Below are 20,844 nucleotides of genomic sequence, written 5' to 3'. Positions count from 1 at the left end.
AGTACTCCCAATAAACTCTCTCCTTGGGGCAAATATTTTAAATTTAAAATACAATACCTAAAGCCACTAATACGCATAGCGTTTCGGCCAAATATATACGAAGTAAAACCCAAACAAAAACCCATTACAGCAGAGTAGGACCCATAAAAGATGAGACTAACAATGCAACCCATCCTCGACTCTAGTCCATTACATTCAGCGGTCGACCCCACAGACGCATTCATAAATTTTAACATGCTGTTCATTCAAAACGGGAATTTTCTCAAGTATAAATTAATATTATAATATATTGGCATTTTGTGTATATATAGGCATAGGATAGGTTAGGTCAGGTGTTTAGGTTCTGTTGGCGTTTATTTGTATTTGTAGTACGTGGGTGAAGCAGTGATAGTGTTGTGATTCGAACAAACTTCGTCAGTGAAGCACTTGTTCCGGATATGTTCGAACGTCAGCAGTTGTGAGTCGTGTGTAAACCGCTTTTCATTCATAAACAGGGGGTTTGGCGGGTGCATGGAATCACTTTTGGATCTTTGTTTGGAGGACGGGCTGAACAATGTTAATTTTAAGTTGCACGATAAAAGGGCAGCAAACACACTGATCGAATACTTTACATCACTGTTCACACTAGAAAGCTTGAATGACATCCCATCACCGACACAAATGTTTGTCGGAGGTAAAGAGAATGAATTAAGGGAAATACCAATTACACGCTACACAATCAGGAAGAGCATTGACAAACTAAAAGACTCAAAAGCCCAAAGTGTGAATGTATTTCAGTCCCAAGTCGTAAAGGAACTGAACTGGCAAATTCACTATGTTTGTCAGTGAAACTCCTTTTCAGAAAATCCCTGGACCATTATCACCTGTTGAAGGTGATAATGAGACCTTACTAAGTGATCTAAATGAACTTCAAAAATGGTCAGATGACTGACAAATGCTTTTTAATGTCGATAAATGCTAGCCCTTACATGTGGGCCACAACAATCCACTTCAGAACTACCAAATTGACAGCACTACCTCACAACAGATAGATGAAGGAAAGGGCGTTTGAGTCAGAATGCATCATTTCGCCTTCTCGCCATGCCCTATGGCTGGGGGGATTGGTGCCCTGAAGCTACATCAACACCCTATACCCCCCCGAAGTGGCAAGGGGAGTTAGTGGACAATAATATTGCTCAACAAGTGGAAGAGGTAATTAAAAAAAATCATACCAGAGCTTCATCTCTCGTATCAGGAATGGATGAGGGCCACTAGGGGTAACAACACTGCAGACCAGGCATGACAGGGCGGATCTCATAGAAACCCATAAAATACTAAATTTGGAGGATGTCAATCCGGACAGTTTTTTCAAAAGGTCAGACGTAACACGAACGAGGAGCAACGGGTTCAAGCTCAAGAAACCACAATGTAGGACAGAAAACCAAAGATGCTTTCACCCATAGGGTTGTAAACCCGTGGAATCGCCTACCCGCACATGGCATAACTCTGCTTGGTATTAAAATGCTGTAGCGAGTAATCCTTATACTCGCTCCATTATCTCATTATCTTAATAGCATAACTAATTAGCACTAATTACAGAAGCTACAATCCTTTCCCCAATTACAGGTAATACTCTTCTCAGCTTGTTGGAGGGAGCTGAGGTGTAATTACCATATAAGCAAGCGATATGAGGATTGGAGGACAGTACAATTTCCACATTCAACAATGTAGCACTCGGCGTGTACAGTTCTAATCGACCCAAGACGCTACAGCTTCGACACAGAGCAGACAGCAGACTACGACCGCATCGAGCCGCCACGCTCTCGCTCCCCGAGTTCAGACACTCACAATTTGCCATTTGCCATTATCTTAATTTTATTGTACATGTGCTTGGGGTTCTACTACCCAAAATCATGCATGTCCCCTAATTATGCCATACAAATCTGCTATTAGAACTTTTACCTGAATAAACATTTAATATTCTTTATGTAAAGTAGTACTGTTAATTTAGTACTTGTGACGTGGATTGTTATGGCCCATATACAAGATCTTGCATTTAATTATAATTTACATTATAATTTGATGATGTGGTTTGTAATATTTTCATCTATGTTATTGGTATATATGACAAAACCTCATGTAAATCAGGTAGGTAGGTAGGTGTGTGGCAGTCCGTCTAATTACCCAAAGCTTCTTAGTACAGTATACGTAAGTAATGAAACTCTACGATATATTTACTCACTATATTGTTGGTGCTGAATGTAGAACATCATGAAAAAAAACTTATTTTTACTCTAAACTAACATAAATTTTATAGCAAAATTGGAATCATCTAATTACCCAAAGCCATAACATTCTCTCTTTAGCGCATTTATTATGCACCCTATACCCATCTTGTGAGCCGAAGTGAAAAGAGATACAGAGGCTTATTTATTGTAATGTTCCTGCATGCCAATGTGAGAAGGAATCCACAACATTTTTATATTTACCCTCTTGCTAAGTATTCTTATATATCTATGTCTAGCTTCCAAGACAAGCACGTTATTACATGATTGCAAACTGTTTATTGCTCGTAGTGAAGAAAGGGAGTCAGAAATAATTAAGCTGTCTACTTCAGTGTTGTCAATAATTTCGAGTGCTACCAGGCTTAGAATGTAGACTTCCTGTGTTGAACTGCGAGTTAAGTTTCGTATAATTTCGTTATAAAATATGATTATTTCAGAGTAAAAATGTGTATTTCCATGTTCTACATTCAGTACCAACATTATAGTGAGTAAATATATCATATTTCTTCATTACTTACGTAATGCTAGGAAGCATCATCTCAAATGAAGTAGTTTCCTGAACCTACTGGGCCGTCATATCTACACTTGAAACTTTGTACGGAGTCTGCCTCCACACACTTCCTGATGCATTCCATTTGTCAACTACTGATACTAAAAAAGTTTTCTGTATCTCATTTGGGCACTCATTTTTCATGTTTACCTTTTTTTGTGTGTGTGTTTTTTGAAGGAAAGCAAAGAAATTGCACATAACTACAACTACAATTTATTTAATAAGCATTTCTAAACTAAACAAAACTTTGAGGGTAATTAATAAAAATAAAAACTAATTTGAAAACAAATCTTTCTTGAGCAACATAGGGATGCAAAATTAACATGACGATGATTTGGGCAAAGAACATTTGCCAACCCAGGGGTAGAGAATACTTGTTATTTTCTCTTTGCTTTGCTACTTAAAGCTACTCAAATCAAAGGGAAGAGTGTTTCTTCCATTTCTTCGTTGTCAGTCTGTGACTCAATACTGACTACACTGTTGTCACTGTCGGTCTCAGAATCCTCGGAATCTTGACTGTCTGTTTGAAATTTGTTGTACTCTACTTCCCTGTCTTCAGAAAACAGGTTAGTTGCCTCAAATAGTTTAATTTGATAGAATTTTTTCATATTTAGCAAGAGGGTCGTAAGTCCACTGGTTACATGCTGGAATGATGACTTCTTTATTGAGTATTTACCCGGTTCCTGTAAAACAAACACACATCATTATTTCAGGCATTTTTTAAATTAAATGTTTGTTTTCTTAACAAGTGTTTCATTTAAACTTTAACCAGTAAAAGTGATAATGATAATATTACAATTTGTGTCTACAAAATGCTTTTACTAATTTTACTTAGCTTAGACACAAACAACAATGATTAAGCTACCTGTTAAAATAATTACCAAGTAGCTATAATGCAATAACATTTATTTCAGTGGAGTAATTAAGTTAATATTGATACCTGATACTAACTTCAATTATCCAAGAGGGTGGAGCACTTTTGTTTTGTACATCATCTAGTCTTTGTGTTATCTTCAAGCTTTTTTCTGTAGAAATCCAAGTAACTTTTCATTTCCAGTTGAATGACATTTTGTTCTTTCATAGTCCTGTTGTACATATGCAGCTTTTCTGCAGCATTTCTCTTTTCTTGAAGATTAACTTAAAATATTCAAAAATAAAATATAAAGTAAATTATTTAATAAGGAACATGAACAAATCTGTCATTGTAGGATGCATGTATTATGTAACAACAATGCAATCATATGTAATCATTTTTAAAGTATCTTGTTAATATTATTATCTTAAAAATATAAATTAGGCATGGACTTCCATTTGTCCATTACCATAATGAGTAAGTTTGAATTAACATGTTAGTAGCTAACAATATTTATCCTCATTGACAAGGCCAATATGCACAGAAAAATAACCAAATATACTTACCATTATCAGTTGGTTGAGGAGTGTCATTATACCATGGAAAGTTGCCCTCTTCATCAATGTCCACACTAAGTTTTTCTGTATTGTCTTCATTGTAGACCGCTATCAGTTCCCTCAACTTTTTCCTGTCTGCTTCAATCTTTGCACGGTATCGTGATCTCATTTTGCTTGAAACTGAAAGAAACACTTTGTTACTAGTAAATAAGATTATAGTTGATAAATTTGTTTTGTATATACTTAGTAGTGAATACCTACACAAAAGTAGCAGAACACACTACATAAATATTTGCCAAGCACTTTTTTTTTAACAAGCTTAGGTATACACAGCAATGTGCTGCTATCCTATTATGTATGAAAGACCACAGTGTAGATCAAAAACCTCACAGGACAGCCAGTCATACATGGAATCTGGAGAGAATATGAAATGTAAGGCTGATCTATTAGCCTCCACTAACAAAATCGGGGTACAGCACAAGAATATCTTCCAATATTCCTGAGTGTATGAAGTAATAACAAAACTCAAAGTACATCATACCATTTGTTCTGAAGTCATTGATAACAAGGCAATCACATATATAGTGATAGACAGTATGTCCTAGCTTTTGTTCACATAGTTTACAACTGGAATGATTTCCATTGGCAGATACATTACCTGCAGGCACCTGCCATAGATATTGATATCTCAACTTAATTTTGACAATTACCTATAATTACATAGGACAACACCTAAGTGAGATGGTATCCATACAAATCTACCTTAGAAATAAATGACATTAGATGTGTTTAGATAAAAAAAAAGTCATTGTTTTCTTGAAGTATTTTACAAACACTAAAAGATTTCTGTTTGTTTTATCAGTCCCTAACTTATACATAAGCTTTAACATACCTGCTACACCGGATATTTGGGATTTCTTGGTTCTAATTGAGTCACATACTAACTCTATCCCCTTTTGAACATCATTTTGAGAAACTGATCTGTTGAGAATAGAGGATACTGTTTACTATAATGTTTACTAAATTCAAACATGTAAAGACCCTGATTAATTAAAAAAAATTAACTTAAATTTTTAGGCAATGGTCATAATGGCATTTTATGATGGCTGACAATTATTGTACAAGAACTAAACAATTAAAATAATAAAGAAATGTTTTGGCAATTTTATGATTTATGGTACTGCATTGATTTTACAGTACAATAACCTTGTTAAAATATATAAGAGTATTTCAAAACAGTGTTTCTTACTATATATTTTACAAGCAAACCTTTTATTTAAACTCTGGGCTAAGTTGGTTAACTCTGCAATCCAGATGAGAAGTTGTTTTTCATCAAGAGATAAGTCAGCTAACTCCTTTCTTATTAACTCTGCAGCTTCTTTTGCCTATCAACAGGAGGAAAAACTGTCCTGTTAGTATAATAAATGTTGCAATTTTTATTTAATATTTTGATATTACAAAAAAAAAAAACAATCCTTATGAGCCTAACTGCTGATGAAGGCTGTTTAATGGCAGTAAATGTTATTTTTATTTTTATTTTTGAATGTTTTTTTTTTTCCTGTGCACTTATATTAGTGATTCATGATCATTGTTCCATATATTCAATGAATAAAGCAAATTACTTGCCTTACAAAATCTTGAAGCTAGAACACGAGCTAAAGAGTCATGTTTACGTTGGTTCCAAAAAAATGAAGATTCACTAAGTTCTTCTTCACGCTCTGAAAAAAAGGGACAAAAAATAACTCCCTTCAATGAATATGTAAAATGAAAATAATTCACTTTTATGCAGGCGATGAGTCACAATAACGTGGCTAAAGTATGTAGACCAGACCACTCACTAGAAGGTGAAGGGACGACGACGTTTCGGTCCATCCTGGACCATTCTCAAGTCAATTGTGATGAGGAAGTAGAGACAGGCAATAAATAGGCTAGAGAGAGCTGAGGAGCAAAGTAAGGTGTATTTTAGGGGATAGTAATAATAATAAGAGCTGCAGAGGGCCTATTGGCCCATACGAGGCAGCTCCTATTATAACCACCAAATGAGAAGGAGATAGGAATAAGAAGACGATAGCAAGGGAGCGTAGGAGAAGACAATGAACAGAAAAAAGGGAGAAGAGTGAAAGAAAAGGAAAGAGAAAGAAAAGATAGATAAATGGAAGGGGTAAGCTTATGTTAGGTCACGTTTGTTAGAAAGATTACAGCATTTGAGTATATACTGTGAAAGGGAAGAGTCCACAGCAACAAAGCCAGGACTCAAGTTCATGTTGGGTACATTGTGTATTAGAGCCGATTCAACAAGACGGCGTCTGTGGAGAGTAGAGGCAGGAAAGATTATTTTGGAGGAAGACCAATCTATGGGATGATTAGAATCCCTCACATGGCAGAAGGGAGCATTGTTAGTGTCTGCAGACTTGACACTTCTCTTGTGTGCTTTAAGTCTGTCATTCAGTGTACAGCCAGTTTCGCCAAAGTATTGTACCAGATGAACAGGAAATAGAGTAGACACCAGCAGCAGGAGGAGCATTTTTTTTTTTTTTTTTGAGGAGCACTGTGAACTAGATTGCTACGAAGTGTGTTAGTTTGTTGGTGTGTTAGTTAGTTCTTATTCCTATCTCCTTTTCATTCAGTGGTTATAATAGCAGCTGCCTCGTATGGGCCAATAGGCCATCTGCAGCTCTTATTATTATTACTATCCCCTAAAATACACCTTACTTTGCTCCTCAGCTCTCTCTAGCCTATTTATTGCCTGTCTCTACTTCCTCATCACAATTGACTTGAGAATGGTCCAGGACGGACTGAAACGTCATCGTCCCTTCACCTTCTAGTGTGTGATCTGGTCAACATTCACTTTTATACTATCTATAATTTACTTGCTATATTAATCAAATCCAATTCATATACACAAAGTTGTAGGGTGACACCAGGTGTTGCTAGTTACTGAAGTCATCTTCATTACACATAATAAATATCACTAACAAGTTTTAATAGATTATACCTTCCTCATTGTAACAATGCACTATAAACTAACCGGCTTTCAACATGTTTTTGGTGGTACTGTTGTACCGCGACATATAGCTGAAAATTTGCTCGGTTTCTTCACCTGTGGTCAAACCACTTCCATGCTGCCAGCGTCCTCCATACAAGACCTATAATTAAGATGTAACACACTGTAAAATAATTACAAGGAAAGAATATTAGTCGATTGCTCAAAAATTTAATTATGACTAAATACTTTATTCTGATTAATAGCTTTTTAACCCTAAAATAACGTTACATTTATACCCGTTACTTTGACAAATGATAATTATTTACCTGGCAATACCATGCATGTGCTTTTGCATGCAAAACCCCTAGGAACGGCTTTGTCTCCAGTAGGGTGAATTTTTTATTTTTTTCTTGAATTTTCAGGGCCCATGGCCAGTACTGTACTGGCATATGATGTCCTGGCAGATGTACTTGGCACTTTTGAAGTAATTTATATGGAGATAGTGTGCATAGCCAAAAACCTCACCACGAGTCATATTGCACATTTTGAGAATTACACCATGCCGGCATGATGCAAGGTTTATGCCAGTCTGGTCCAGGGATTTGTGTGTATACGATTCGTTTCGTGCCGCTTTCCACAACGAGACACCACAATTTTGGCTGTTCTGCAAATCAAATATAAATGATATATATTATATATTTATATAATACTGTATATATATATATATATATATATATATATATATATATATATATATATATATATATATATATATATATTTATATATATATATATATATATATATATATATATATATATATATATATATATATATATATATTATATAAATACAGTATATATAAAATATATAATAAATAATGAAAAGAACCTAACCTGATGGGTTATATGAAAGTGATATAGACCAACAGAAATATAGCATCTTACTCAATATGGCTTCAGACCCCAAAAATCACCATTTATATGGAGCATGTAGCTCTTGACAAACGTTGAGTACTCTATGTTTTACTTGTTGACTTGCCTGTGGGTTAAAAAAACCTAACTACTCGTTATAATATATATATTAACTCTGTAAACTGTAAGACATCATGACTGTCTTTTCCCAATGGTGTAGTGGGTTAAGAACACTCGCCTGGCGTTTCGCGAGCGCTTTGTCCTGGGTTTGTATCCTGGCCTTGGAAGATTTACTGGGCATCAACCCTTAACTATGGCCCCCCCCCTTCCTGTTTACCCAACAGTAAAATGGGTACCTGGTTGTTAATGGATTTGGTGGGGTCATATTCTGGGGAACATAGGATTAACGACTTGCTTGAAACACTATGCGTGCTAGTGGCTGTACAATAATGTAAAAAGTCTTGTATATATAAATAAAAATATAAAATCTATGTACAGTTTACAAAGTCTGTACACATAATATTTACCTTTGTTTTTAAGCTCTCTATATGGTTAAGGTGATTAGTCACATCATTGTCAGCAGCAAAGACACTCTCTGAATAATATGATTCCCTCAATCCTCTGAAAGAAACAAAATGACAGTATTTACATAATTTACATTGATTTGTTTTCAATTTTGATGATTGTGTAAATATATATTACTTAATGTTGTAATACATGAATAATGCTATTATGTATTGCATGTAAGAATTTTTCAGATATTGATATACTTACATAACGAATAATGTATTGTGATATATAAGTTGCCCTAATAGAAATGTATTAATTGTTGAAAAATAAAAATTTATCTTACAAAAGGAAAATTATTTAAGAACTGTACCTTCCAACTTTTTCATATCGGAATAACTTTTTGTTGCCATCAATATGTATGGCAAATGGGTTAGTATGACAAGCAGGTTATCTTGAGGTTATCTTGAGATGATTTCGGGGCTTTAGTGTCCCCGCGGCCCGGTCCTCGACCAGGCCTCCACCCCCAGGAAGCAGCCCGTGACAGCTGACTAACTCCCAGGTACCTATTTACTGCTAGGTAACAGGGGCATTTAGGGTGAAAGAAACTTTGCCCATTTGTTTCTGCCTCGTGCGGGAATCGAACCCGCGCCACAGAATTACGAGTCCTGCGCGCTATCCACCAGGCTACGAGGCCCCACGGTCACACGGTCTTATTGTAGCTTTGGACATTTGCAAGTTCATACTGCATAAATCTCCACTCCTGGAATGTTCTTTTAGCAGCTTCAAAGTTGATGCAACCATCCTGAAGTATATACTGAATATAGAATTTGCATGGATTAGCCCCATATATTGGGGGAGTGGGTAGCACAAGTTATAGTGCAAGATTGAACAACTACGTTCCCAGCCTAGTACTGGGAACCTGGTTCCCAGCCTAATACTGGGAACCTGGTTCCCAGCCTAATACTGGGAACCTTGTTCCCAGCGTAGTGCTGGGAATCTAGTTCCCAGCACTAGGCCCAGATGTGGCTAAGCCATGCAAGTTGCATGAGTTAGCCATATATATTGGGGGAGTGGGTAGCACAAGTAACAGTGCAAGTTTGAAGAACTACGTAGGAAACTATAAGGATGAAATTAATGCTTTTTAGTTTTACTTTTGAATAATGTTTTGAACAGCTGGACAGCTTTTAATTCAATAAAGAGTTTACCAATTAGGAGCAATAACCAATTACTTTATTTGCATAGAGAGTTTGCACAGATTTAGTTTGACTCGGGGGATATCAGAGAGATATTGATTTCTGGTGTGGTGATTATGGGATCCTTTACATCTATCAAGGAAGAGTTTCAGATCAGGATGTGCATTTAGGAACAAGGTTTTGTACATGTAAGTGGCACAAGAGAATGTGTGGAGTGGGTTCATATTTTTATGTATTATTATATATACAGTTTAATGTATACAGGTACTTACATTACATATATAAAATTAATAAATACTTACTCTTCCATTACGAGAGCCAAGCGCTTGGAGCGCTATTAACAAGGATTTCATTGATAAACCTGGACTGTTCCTTTTAAGGAAATGCCAGTTGTTCAGGAGTTTGGTGCTGAAGAATGTGTTACTTTTCCTGGCTGATGAGCAGAAGTATCCACCATTATACTGTACATCTTAGCATCTGCAGGAAGGCTGTATCCACACTCTTGACACTCAAATATGGGCAGATAAAGGTCATACCTGCCTAGAAAGCTTAGTTTTAGTATTTATTCCTAAAATAAAGCAGCTTATTTTGAATCTTTTGTAAAACTCATCTCCATCACTGAATGGATATGTTTGTGTCTCAAAGATTGAAGTCCACATGCTTGGGTATGGGTATCGTCACTAGAACTTCAGTGATGCTACTATATTCAGTGATGCAAATACTCATAGACTTATGTGTTCAAACTTAATATTAAATAAAATATACCTAAGAGCATTATGAAAGTACACATGATGTCAGAACTCTTTATGTTAACGTTACAGTCTTTACAGTTACAGGAAATTTTTGGCACAGGAACTGGCACAACAGGTTCTGAATAAGAAAATAATAATAAACTTAGCAAAGATTGCATATTTAAATAATATTCAGTAAGTCAAATGCCATAAAAATTGAATTGCTTATTGAGTAAAAAATTTATTTATTTTTTTCTTTCAATATTTTGGTACTTATATTGTAAAGGCTTGGTAAAAAGAAAAGTTTTCATATGTAAAGAATTTTTTGGTTTACATACGCCAGTCAGTAAATGTCCCATTAAGGTCAACAGTCACAGTTGGTGGCAATGCTTCATAATATCCACTGGCCCAGGAAAACCTATCATGGAATGGGTTTAAAAAATGTTTTTTCATATCACAGTGGTAGCAGAATAGGCGATGACAATCTTCACATTTGATGCTGGCTTCAATCATACATTTGAAGCATTTTGTGTCTGTTAAATGAAAATATTTGAAAACATATGTTCAAAAATATCACATCTTTGTCAAAAAATACTTCTGTACAGTTTCAGATCATGCAGAATTAGGAAAAAAATATGGTCTATAAGTATACATAAACATTTTTCATTAGTGATAAAATGCTTCAGGTATATTTAAAACGAAGTATCCACTCTCTATTCAAAAAATATAACTAAAAAAAAATGCAAATATAATAAGTTGTAATGTAAACTGATATGCTGATGTAAATAGACAATATGCTTATAAGTATTGTGTATGTACCTTCAACTGGAACAGCGTGCCTACACACCTCCCACTCAAATAGAACTGACCGACTTTCTTCCCAAGAAATTTCAGCCTTCATTCTTCTTTGCTGCCATTGAGAAATCTTCACTTGCGATTCTTGGATTTTTTTTATTTCTGCAGCAAGTACGGCAGCGGCTGAAATTATTATACTTTAATTATAATCTTACACTGATTTTTAGACTATCTTCTTTAGCTATTTTAAATTTCACTCAAACTATAAGTCAATATTTTGACCAAAAAATATTTTTATATATAAATTTAAATAATTATATATATATATATATATATATATACAGTATTTATAATTTATAATAATATTTTTACAAATGTGTTTATAATATTACCCCTTTATCCATTTATCTACAACCATATTTATTCATCTATCTATACACCCTTGACAGGACATTTGCATCAGGAATGACTATGAAAATGGCCTAAGGGTCTTTATAAGGCATTTAACTTAAGCCTTCTATGATCCACCCTACATACATCAAGGACCCAAGTCCTTTCCCCTGCAATTTCAGAGAGGATAGCCATATATGATATTATATATATATATATATATATATATATATATATATATATATATATATATATATGGATTTTTTTTTTAAATAATAACAAATGTGACATACCATCAAAGTTTTCAGGTAACACTTCAACAGCAGCAGCACCGGGAGACTCTGCAATTACAGAATTGCCATTGCCAGGCAATTAAGGTAGGTATGTGTGTGTGTGTGTGTGTGTGTGTATGTATATATGTATGTATGTATGTATGTATGTATGTATGTATGTATGTATGTATGTATGTATGTATGTATGTATGTGTGTGTGTATTATATATATATATATATATATATATATATATATATATATATATATATATATATATATATATATATATATATATGTCGTACCTAGTAGCCAGAACTCACTTCTCAGCCTACTATGCAAGGCCCGATTTGCCTAATAAGCCAAGTTTTCATGAATTAATGTTTTTTCGTCTACCTAACCTACCTAACCTAACTTAACCTAGCTTTTTTTGGCTACCTAACCTAACCTTACCTATAAAGATAGGTTAGGTTAGGTTAGGTTAGGTAGGGTTGGTTAGGTTCGGTCATATATCTACGTTAATTTTACCTCCAATAAAAAAAAATTGACCTCAGACATAGTGAAAAGGGCAGCTTTATCATTTCATAAGAAAAAAATTATAGAAAATATATTAATTCAGGAAAACTTGGCTTATTAGGCAAATCGGGCCTTGCATAGTAGGCTGAGAAGTGAGTTCTGGCTACTAGGTACGACATATATATATATATATATATATATATATATATATATATATATATATATATATATATATATATATATATATATATATATATATATATATATATATATATATAGATAGCTAGCCAGAATGGAGTTCTTGGCCCTACTATGCAAGGCCCGATTTGCCTAATAAGCCAACTTTTCCAGAATTTCAATATTTTTTCAAATGTTTTTCTTGTGAAATGATAAAGTTATTCATTTCATTATGTATGAGCTAAATTTATTTAAATTTGAGTTAAAATTAATGTAGATATATGATCGAACCTAACCAAGCCTAGGTCAAGCTCACTCCATCCAAGATTCCCAACCTTGTTGAAGCGTTTTCAGGGTCTTCAGATGATGATATTGAGGCTGACGAACCTGAAAATGACGTGCTATAGGAGCCGGTCAGCCGAGTGGACAGCACGCTGGACTTGTGATCCTGTGGTCCCGGGTTCGATCCCAGGCGCAGGCGAGAAACAATGGGCAGAGTTTCTTTCACCCTATGCCCCTGTTACCTAGCAGTAAAATAGGTACCTGGGTGTTAGTCAGCTGTCACGGGCTGCTTCCTGGGGGGTGGAGACCTGGTCGAGGACCGGGCCGCAGGGACACTAAAGCCACGAAATCCTCTCAAGATAACCTCAAGATAAGAAGAAGCATACCTAACCTAACCTAACTTATCTTAACCTAATCTAAACTAACATAGCTAAATCAATAATTTATGTTCTTAATATAATATAATAATAATATTTAAAAAAAAAAAGGAAACAATTTATTGAAAATAAAAAGTCACTTGGCCTATTAGGCCAATCTGTACTTGCATAGTAGGCCAAGAAGTGCGTTCTGACTACTAGGTACGACATATATATAATATATATATATATATACACACACACACACACACACACACTGTACAGTATTTGCAACTTAGTCCTTGGTTACTATGGCAATGCATTTATATTTGTATCTCTCTAAAATAATTAGATAACATACCATTGATATTTTGGGGTATAATGTCTACAACAGAAACTGGAGGCTTCATTACTTCATGACTGCAAGGGAAAGGATTTGATGGTGTGCCTAGTAATAGAAAAAAAAAAATGTAAAAAATATATTACTATAACAAGTTATTTATAATTACATTTAAGAGCAGTTAGTGATTATATTTAACTGTTGACAATAATACTAATACCTAAAGCTCTGCTTTTTCTAGACGAAGTGCCAGTGTACATAATTGTCCGCCTTTTTGGGTTGTTATTTTGGGAATCATAAATTGCTCGAAGCCTTGTTATCTCCTCTTCAATCTTCTTCAATTTCTTTTGGTGTTGTAAATCTTGCACACTTTTATGCAACTCATCTGAACATAGATAAAGAACACAAAGTATTCTATGTAAAGCTGGAAAATGATATTATCCAACACAAATACGTGAAGTGTGTGAAAGCTGTATTTTAAATGCAGATGACATAAATTGCTCATTTGACAATATATGTTGGTAATCTTTACAACAATATGAAAGGGAGTAAAATATTTCCTTTAAATAAAATTAAATTAATCAATTATATGTTATTTATTTCCATATTAAACATTGTGAATAAAAATATAAGTGAGCTTACCATGTACAACAGGTATATGTTTTTTCTTTTCTGATCTCTTGATATTTGCCTGAGCCTGGCTTTCCGGCTGAGCTTTACGTTTGGCATCAAAAAGCCTATAGCCACACTTGCAGACATGTTGATTAATGTTCACGATAATATTACATGAGGGACATAATCGCTGTAAAGCTTTTCTCAGGACTGAAAAATAAAGATAATTTGGGTTATGATAAACTGTGCAGTACAGTATAATTACATTATAATGTAGAACTACCTAAGCTCACCAGAAGTCACACACAATATGGGAAATCATTCATATTTGAATGATCAAATAAATGAGCAAATCATGAATGAATGATTTGAATGAGCAAATCATTCAACACAAAAGACCACATGGATAGTGAAATCTGGATCCAAAATTATAATTTATATAGATGTGACAGAGTAATAAGGTCAGGTGGAAGAGTAGGTCTGTATATTAAAGAGGAACTGGCATGAACAGTGCTCCTGAACTCAACTAATGAGGTGGTAAAGGTACTTGGAATCAGGGTTGAAAATATAAATCTAATTATTATTTTAATATACAAACTGCAAGATTCAACAGTTGAGAAATTAACTGAGCAAATCCACAAAATAGAGAATATCCTTGATAACTTAACAAACTCAGTACCAGATATTATCTTCTTTGCAGACTTCAATCTGCCCATTTTAAAATGGAGAATAGTAAAAATAACATTATAGCAGGAAATCAACCTGGAAATAACAAACTACAGGTCAGAGAACTACTGAGATTCTGTGACAAATTCTCGCCCAGTCAGCAGATTACAGAACCAACTAGGAACGAAAACACGCTGGACCTGATATTTACAAACAATGATGAGCTAATCAGCGACATTACTGTCTCAAACACTACGTACTCGGACAACATTGAAGTGAAAACTAACATTAATAATGGTAGTAGGCCTAAGAGAAACAACAAGTGAGAAGGGTTATTCAATAAATCCAATTTTAATAATAATAATAAAAGGATAGACTGGGCAAAAATAAATGGGGAACTTACAAACGTTCAATGGGAATGTGTTCTAAGTAATAAACATCATACACAAAGAATAGAAAAACAGACTTCTGAAGCCTATGAAGTCTGTCTGAAACATGTTCCTTTGAGGAAAGCCAGAAAGAGGTCCAACGTAGAATGAAAACGCAGGCAACACTACAAAAAAAGACAAAAAAACAACGTAAATGATTAAGCAGACAACTTTTCATACAAAGAAGGAATAATTTAAACAGGGGAGATTGTAGAAATAAAACAGAGACTGAAGCATTCATATCAGATTGAAGAGAGGCAACTAGACAAAAAAGCAATTCAAGAAATAAAGGAAAACCCAAAATATTTCTTCATTTATGCTAAATCATAAGAAAATATCAATGCCAATATTGGACCTATTTGTATTAGTGAAGGTTCATACATTGAGGATGACAAATTTCTAATTTGTCATAACACTAATTTTACAATTAGTGAAATCCTAAAAAAGCTGTATGAGGATATGTTTAGCACTCAGATACACAGCATGAAAGTAAAAAATCCGGACAACTTCTTTATGTGTGATATCCAAACCCCTGTAAATATAACCAATATCAACACGAGCATGGAACATTTTGAAAGAGAATTTTACAATATGCCCATGCACTCAGCCCCGGGTCCAGACTCATGGAATTTAATATTTATAAAGAAATGCAAAGTGACATTAGCACAGGCACTCAGTATAGTGAGTAGGAAGAGATTGGACACGGGGGAAATACCAGATGCGCTTAAAGCAGCAGACATAGCCCCTCTACACAAGAGAGGGAGCAAAGTACTGGCAAAGTATTATAGACCAGTTGCACTAACGTCCCACATAATAAAAGTATTTGAGATATTGATCAGGAGTCAGGTCACTACTTTCATGGAAACAAATGATCTCTACAATCCAGGCGAACATGGATTTACAGCGGGAAGATCATGCCTCTCACAGCTACTTGACCATTACGACAAAATCACTGAGGCATTAGAAGAAAAAGGGAATGCAGATGTGGTATACAGTACACGGATTTCACAAACGCATTCGACAAATTTGACCATGGAGTGATAGCACACAAAATGAGGTCAATGGGAATAACTGATAAAATAGGACGCTGGATACTCAGTTTTCTGTCAAACAGAACACAAAGAGTAACAGTCAACTATATAAAATCGAGTCCAAGAACAGTTAAAAGCTCTGTACCTCAAGATACAGTCCTTGCACCATTGCTTTCCCTTATTCTCATATCAGATATAGACTCATATACAAGGCACAGCGTTGGATCATCCTTGGCAGATAACACAAAAATCAGCTTAAAAATTATCTCTGCTGAAGATATTGAAAAACTACAAGTAGATACAGTATTAATAAAGTTTACGACTGGGCAGCAGAAAATAACATGATGTTTAACAGCGACAAATTCCAGGTACTCAGATATGGTAAAAATGAGAACCTTAAACATAATACAGGGTACAAGACACAATCAAATTTGTCCATAGTAGGAAAGTAACATGTAAAGGACTTGGGAATAATAATGTCTGACAAACTAAAGTTTAGGGAGCATAACCAAGCAAATATTGTGGCAGCCAGAAAAATGAGAGGATGGATTACGAGAACTTTCAAATCCAGGGATCCCATCACAATGGTTGTACTCTTCAAGTCACTTGTGTTGTCCCGTCTTGAGTACTGCTCAGTACTCACTTTCCCCTTCAGAGCAGGTGAAGATTGCTGAAATAGAGGGAATACAGAGAACATATACAGCATGCATAGACTCGATAAAGCACCTAAATTATTGGGATCGCCTCAAAGCTCTCCAAATGTACTCACTAGAAAGGAGACAAGAGAGATAACAAATAATATACACATGGAAAATACTGGAGGCCCAGGTCCCAATAAATAAACAGTAAAATAACAACATACTGAAGTGAACAATATGGAAGAAAATGAAGAATATAACCAGTGAAGAGCAGGGGTGCCATAGACACAATCAGAGAGTACTGAATAAACATCAGAGGTCTGCGGTTTTCAACATACTCCTAGCGAGCATAAGAAATATTGCCGGAACAACCGTGGACTTCTTCAAGAGAAAACTAGATAGTTTTCTCAAAGGAGTGCCGGACCAACCGGGCTGTGGTGGGTATGTGCGCCTGCAGGCCACTCCAAGCAACAGCCTGGTGGACCCAACTCTCACAAGTCAAGCCTGGCCTACTGCCAGTCTTGCTGAGTAAAAAAACTCCCAGAACCCCATCAAGCAGGTATTGATTGCTCTTTAAATACTTAGTATAAGCAAAGATATTTAATGTCTGGTGAAGGATGGAGGGTAGGCAATCCAAGAGAGGAGGTGCATACTCTAGATGAAAGCAAACTAAGTAATACTTAATAAATATTCTAAATTGGAATTTTAGGTAATAATGTACAATCTTTGGATGACAAAACAACACATCAGAAAACGAAGATGCAATGATCTTTACGTCTGTCTGGGACAATTATCAAATTGTGTAATTAATATTTTTGTGAATCATTTGCTAATTATACTCTTAGCTAAATGGATAATATGTAGCATGAAAGAATGCTTCATACACTTTTCTGTCCTGAAAATTATGATAATTTGGGCTATCATAGAGTATGCAATATGATTAAAATATACACCAAATCAAGTCGACGATCCAAGCATCGGTTAGGTTAGGCTAGGTTTGGTTTGGTTAAGTTAGGTTAGATTTGGTTAGGTTAGATTTGGTTAGGTTAGATTTGGTTAGGTTAGATTTGGTTAGGTTAGATTTGGTTAGGTTTGATTAGGTTAGGTTAGGTTAGGTCAGCCTAACATATCATATTTATTCATTACTAACGTATTGCCAGGAAGCTTTGTGAAGCTTGTGTAGCTTGTGGTAGCTTGTGGTAATTAGACAGACCTGTAATTGGGGGGAAAGGGGGGAGGGGGGAACCTCAATATAAGCCTAATTTGTAGCTTCCTGTTCTCCGACACAATGATTTATTTTACGTCAGGCTTTCAGCACAGCCGCATAAAAAAAACCTGGTTATTTATTTATTAATATACGAGATGGTACACTGGGGGTTAAGAGAGAAAATAGGAATAATGATGATTTTACAATCTTGCCCGAAACGCTATGCGTACTAGTGGCTTTAGGTATTGTATGTACTACCTCTATCTATAAATCAAACAGAATGTTTGTACTGTAACTCTGCATCTATGTATATATTTTTCCTAAATCAATTATTATTATTATTGTAAAGCCACTAGCACGCATAGCGTTTCGGGCAAAGATCCCGTACCCAGAAGCTGGGTATCTTTGGTTGCCCTGTGACTACTCTTATGACATTCCCTAACTCTTTATGACATTCCCTAACTCTTATGACATTCCCTAACTCTTATGACATTCCATAACAGTATTGTTAAACTAATAACAATGAACAGTAGTTCAATATTACCGGAATAATCCAACTCATGTGGCCATGTTTTTGTTGTGAAGCCCGGTCGATCAGTTCGTATACATCATACCTTCTTACGAAGGTTAGAGTCTTAAAAATGTCTTACCATTGCTGAGAAATCATAAGATATAATTATTTACAATAATACACTGGTTGTTTTTGTTGATTTAGGGGCGATGACATGAGTAAACTGGTTATGTTGTGATGATTTAGGGGCAACGAACTGTGGTTATTAGACTATGTTTTGTACATAAGCAAAAAAAACAAGATGTAATTCTTTTAATTATAACAATAATAACGACAAAAAGTTAATAATTATTGTACTTGTTAAGCAAAATTCGCAATATCTTAGTTTTCTTTAGGAAAAAAAAAGACATCTGGAAAAAGATCTGCATACTATGTCTTACATTTTATTCCGTTATTTACACTAAAAGAACAATTAAACGTACACTATCGGCCGTGCCTGGTGCACGAGCACCAGGCACGGGCACCGGGAGCATCCCAGACACTGCCTTAATCGACTGAGATTAAGGCAGTGTTATTTTCATTCCTTTAGAACAAGGAAATCTCATTCTTAAACTGTATAATATGAGCTGCGCAATAATTGCTGATCTTCAATAAAGAAATTCTGGAGGGTTTGTGCAAGGATTAGGATGAGTTAGCCTAGTTTTTACTGTATATCCGTTTCTGGTTACTCAAGGGTGACAGTGGCGGGCAACACGAGAATAAATATTTGTATAAATTCCAATTTCGATCAGATCTACTTGGGGATAGTTTACAAATGTTCACCATGAAATTTACGTTTTCTCTAATAGCCGAAGAGCTTATTTGAGAAAACAGTATGGCATTGAATCAGCGTGGTAAAACAATTGTATTATTGACACGACGAGTATAATCGACGTAGTTTTTATATATGTTGCCGGTCGAACACATCCTTATGTGACGTTTTATACTTATGTTCTTCTAGAACATTCTATTGCGAACACATTGGTACAAAAATGAAATACGTACATCGAAAACTAATGTCAGAACAGTGACAAGAGTATACACTTTTAAATATGGCCGCTCGATCGCCGATACACTAATTTCATTTGGGGAAATTTATTTTTTCATACGCCGTTTCGCGACAATTATTTATAACTGATATAAATGTTGCAAAAGAAGTTTATGATTAAGTAACATATTACACATTAAAAAAAATGAATACATTAATACCTAAACAGTTTGTAAATACAGTGATAAATTGTGCCAAACATTACACAATATTATTTACTAAGAAGCGTATGACAACTCAAAACGGCATGATTTCAACAGGATTTTTTATAGTTGTCAAAAAACTCTGATTTTAATTATCAAGTATTTGTCACAATGTATTTTATATAATTATGAGGCAGTGGAACGACCAAAATGTTCTGTATTATAAATGCATAATGCTAAATTTCTATATACATAACAGTAAAATAATGACCACCTACATTTAAGGATAACTAGGAAATAGTAACTGGAAACTTTATTTGAACGAAAATTCAATATCAAATTTCTTAGATGTTTTTCTTAATATAAAGATCAACAGTAACGAATCTTATTCATTATGGACAAATTAACAAAAAAAAAACATAATTTTCATTGAGGACCATGTATTAGAGCATACTTAGTCACTTATATATTAAAAGTATTGTGTTTTTTGAAACATTGGGGTTGTAAACAAACAGAACGGCCTACCCGAAAAGTCGTAACATAAGAAGTTGTACATGTTTGCTAATTTATTATTTGATAAATGATTATTACTAATTTACGACGACTATAAAGGTTTCCCATTAGTTAAATTATTGTAGTGTGACTAAATGCTACTACAAAACATATATAAATCCTGGGAAAGTCACAATGACCAGCGACATTAAAGCATAAAAGACTAAATAGTAACAGGAAACTGTCGGCGAACGAAAAATTCATTTCCAAATTTATTAGATGTTTTCCTAAATATAAAGATCAATGGGCTGGAATTTTCTGGATTATGGCCAAATTAAGGCAAAAAT

At 34.8% G+C, this 20,844-nt stretch overlaps 2 protein-coding genes across 5 annotated transcripts; both read right to left on the bottom strand.

Annotated features, from left to right (window-relative positions):
• Window positions 1-3,013: 3,013 nt before the first annotated feature.
• LOC123774858 (uncharacterized) lies at window positions 3,014-10,271 on the bottom strand. 3 transcript variants are annotated; one of them, XM_069302658.1, is made up of 10 exons: window positions 10,128-10,162; window positions 8,650-8,743; window positions 7,537-7,874; window positions 7,253-7,370; window positions 5,851-5,942; window positions 5,494-5,609; window positions 5,117-5,205; window positions 4,234-4,404; window positions 3,766-3,951; window positions 3,014-3,497 (listed from the first exon to the last, which is right to left on the bottom strand). In XM_069302658.1, the coding sequence occupies exons 3-9, from the start codon at window positions 7,657-7,659 to the stop codon at window positions 3,806-3,808; spliced, it is 855 nt and encodes a 284-aa protein (XP_069158759.1). In that variant the 5' UTR covers window positions 7,660-7,874; window positions 8,650-8,743; window positions 10,128-10,162; the 3' UTR covers window positions 3,014-3,497; window positions 3,766-3,805. The 3 variants fall into 3 exon arrangements, with proteins under 3 accessions (XP_069158759.1, XP_069158758.1, XP_069158760.1); XM_069302657.1 differs by lacking the exon at window positions 10,128-10,162 and adding an exon at window positions 9,003-9,129; XM_069302659.1 differs by lacking the exon at window positions 7,537-7,874 and having other exon boundaries at window positions 10,128-10,271.
• Window positions 10,272-10,279: 8 nt separating this feature from the next.
• LOC123768782 (uncharacterized) lies at window positions 10,280-19,048 on the bottom strand. Of its 2 annotated transcripts, none has more exons than XM_069302660.1 (8): window positions 18,809-19,048; window positions 14,325-14,504; window positions 13,903-14,067; window positions 13,704-13,790; window positions 12,035-12,082; window positions 11,376-11,534; window positions 10,895-11,089; window positions 10,280-10,695 (listed from the first exon to the last, which is right to left on the bottom strand). In XM_069302660.1, exons 3-8 carry the CDS (start codon window positions 13,940-13,942, stop codon window positions 10,556-10,558), a joined length of 669 nt encoding a protein of 222 aa, XP_069158761.1. In that variant the 5' UTR covers window positions 13,943-14,067; window positions 14,325-14,504; window positions 18,809-19,048; the 3' UTR covers window positions 10,280-10,555. The 2 variants fall into 2 exon arrangements, with proteins under 2 accessions (XP_069158761.1, XP_069158762.1); XM_069302661.1 differs by having other exon boundaries at window positions 10,280-10,361; window positions 18,809-19,045.
• Window positions 19,049-20,844: the final 1,796 nt, after the last annotated feature.

Source organism: Procambarus clarkii, chromosome 48 (assembly GCF_040958095.1).
Source record: "Procambarus clarkii isolate CNS0578487 chromosome 48, FALCON_Pclarkii_2.0, whole genome shotgun sequence".
Lineage (NCBI taxonomy): Eukaryota > Metazoa > Arthropoda > Malacostraca > Decapoda > Cambaridae > Procambarus > Procambarus clarkii.
This window is presented reverse-complemented; position numbering and strand designations above follow the sequence as displayed.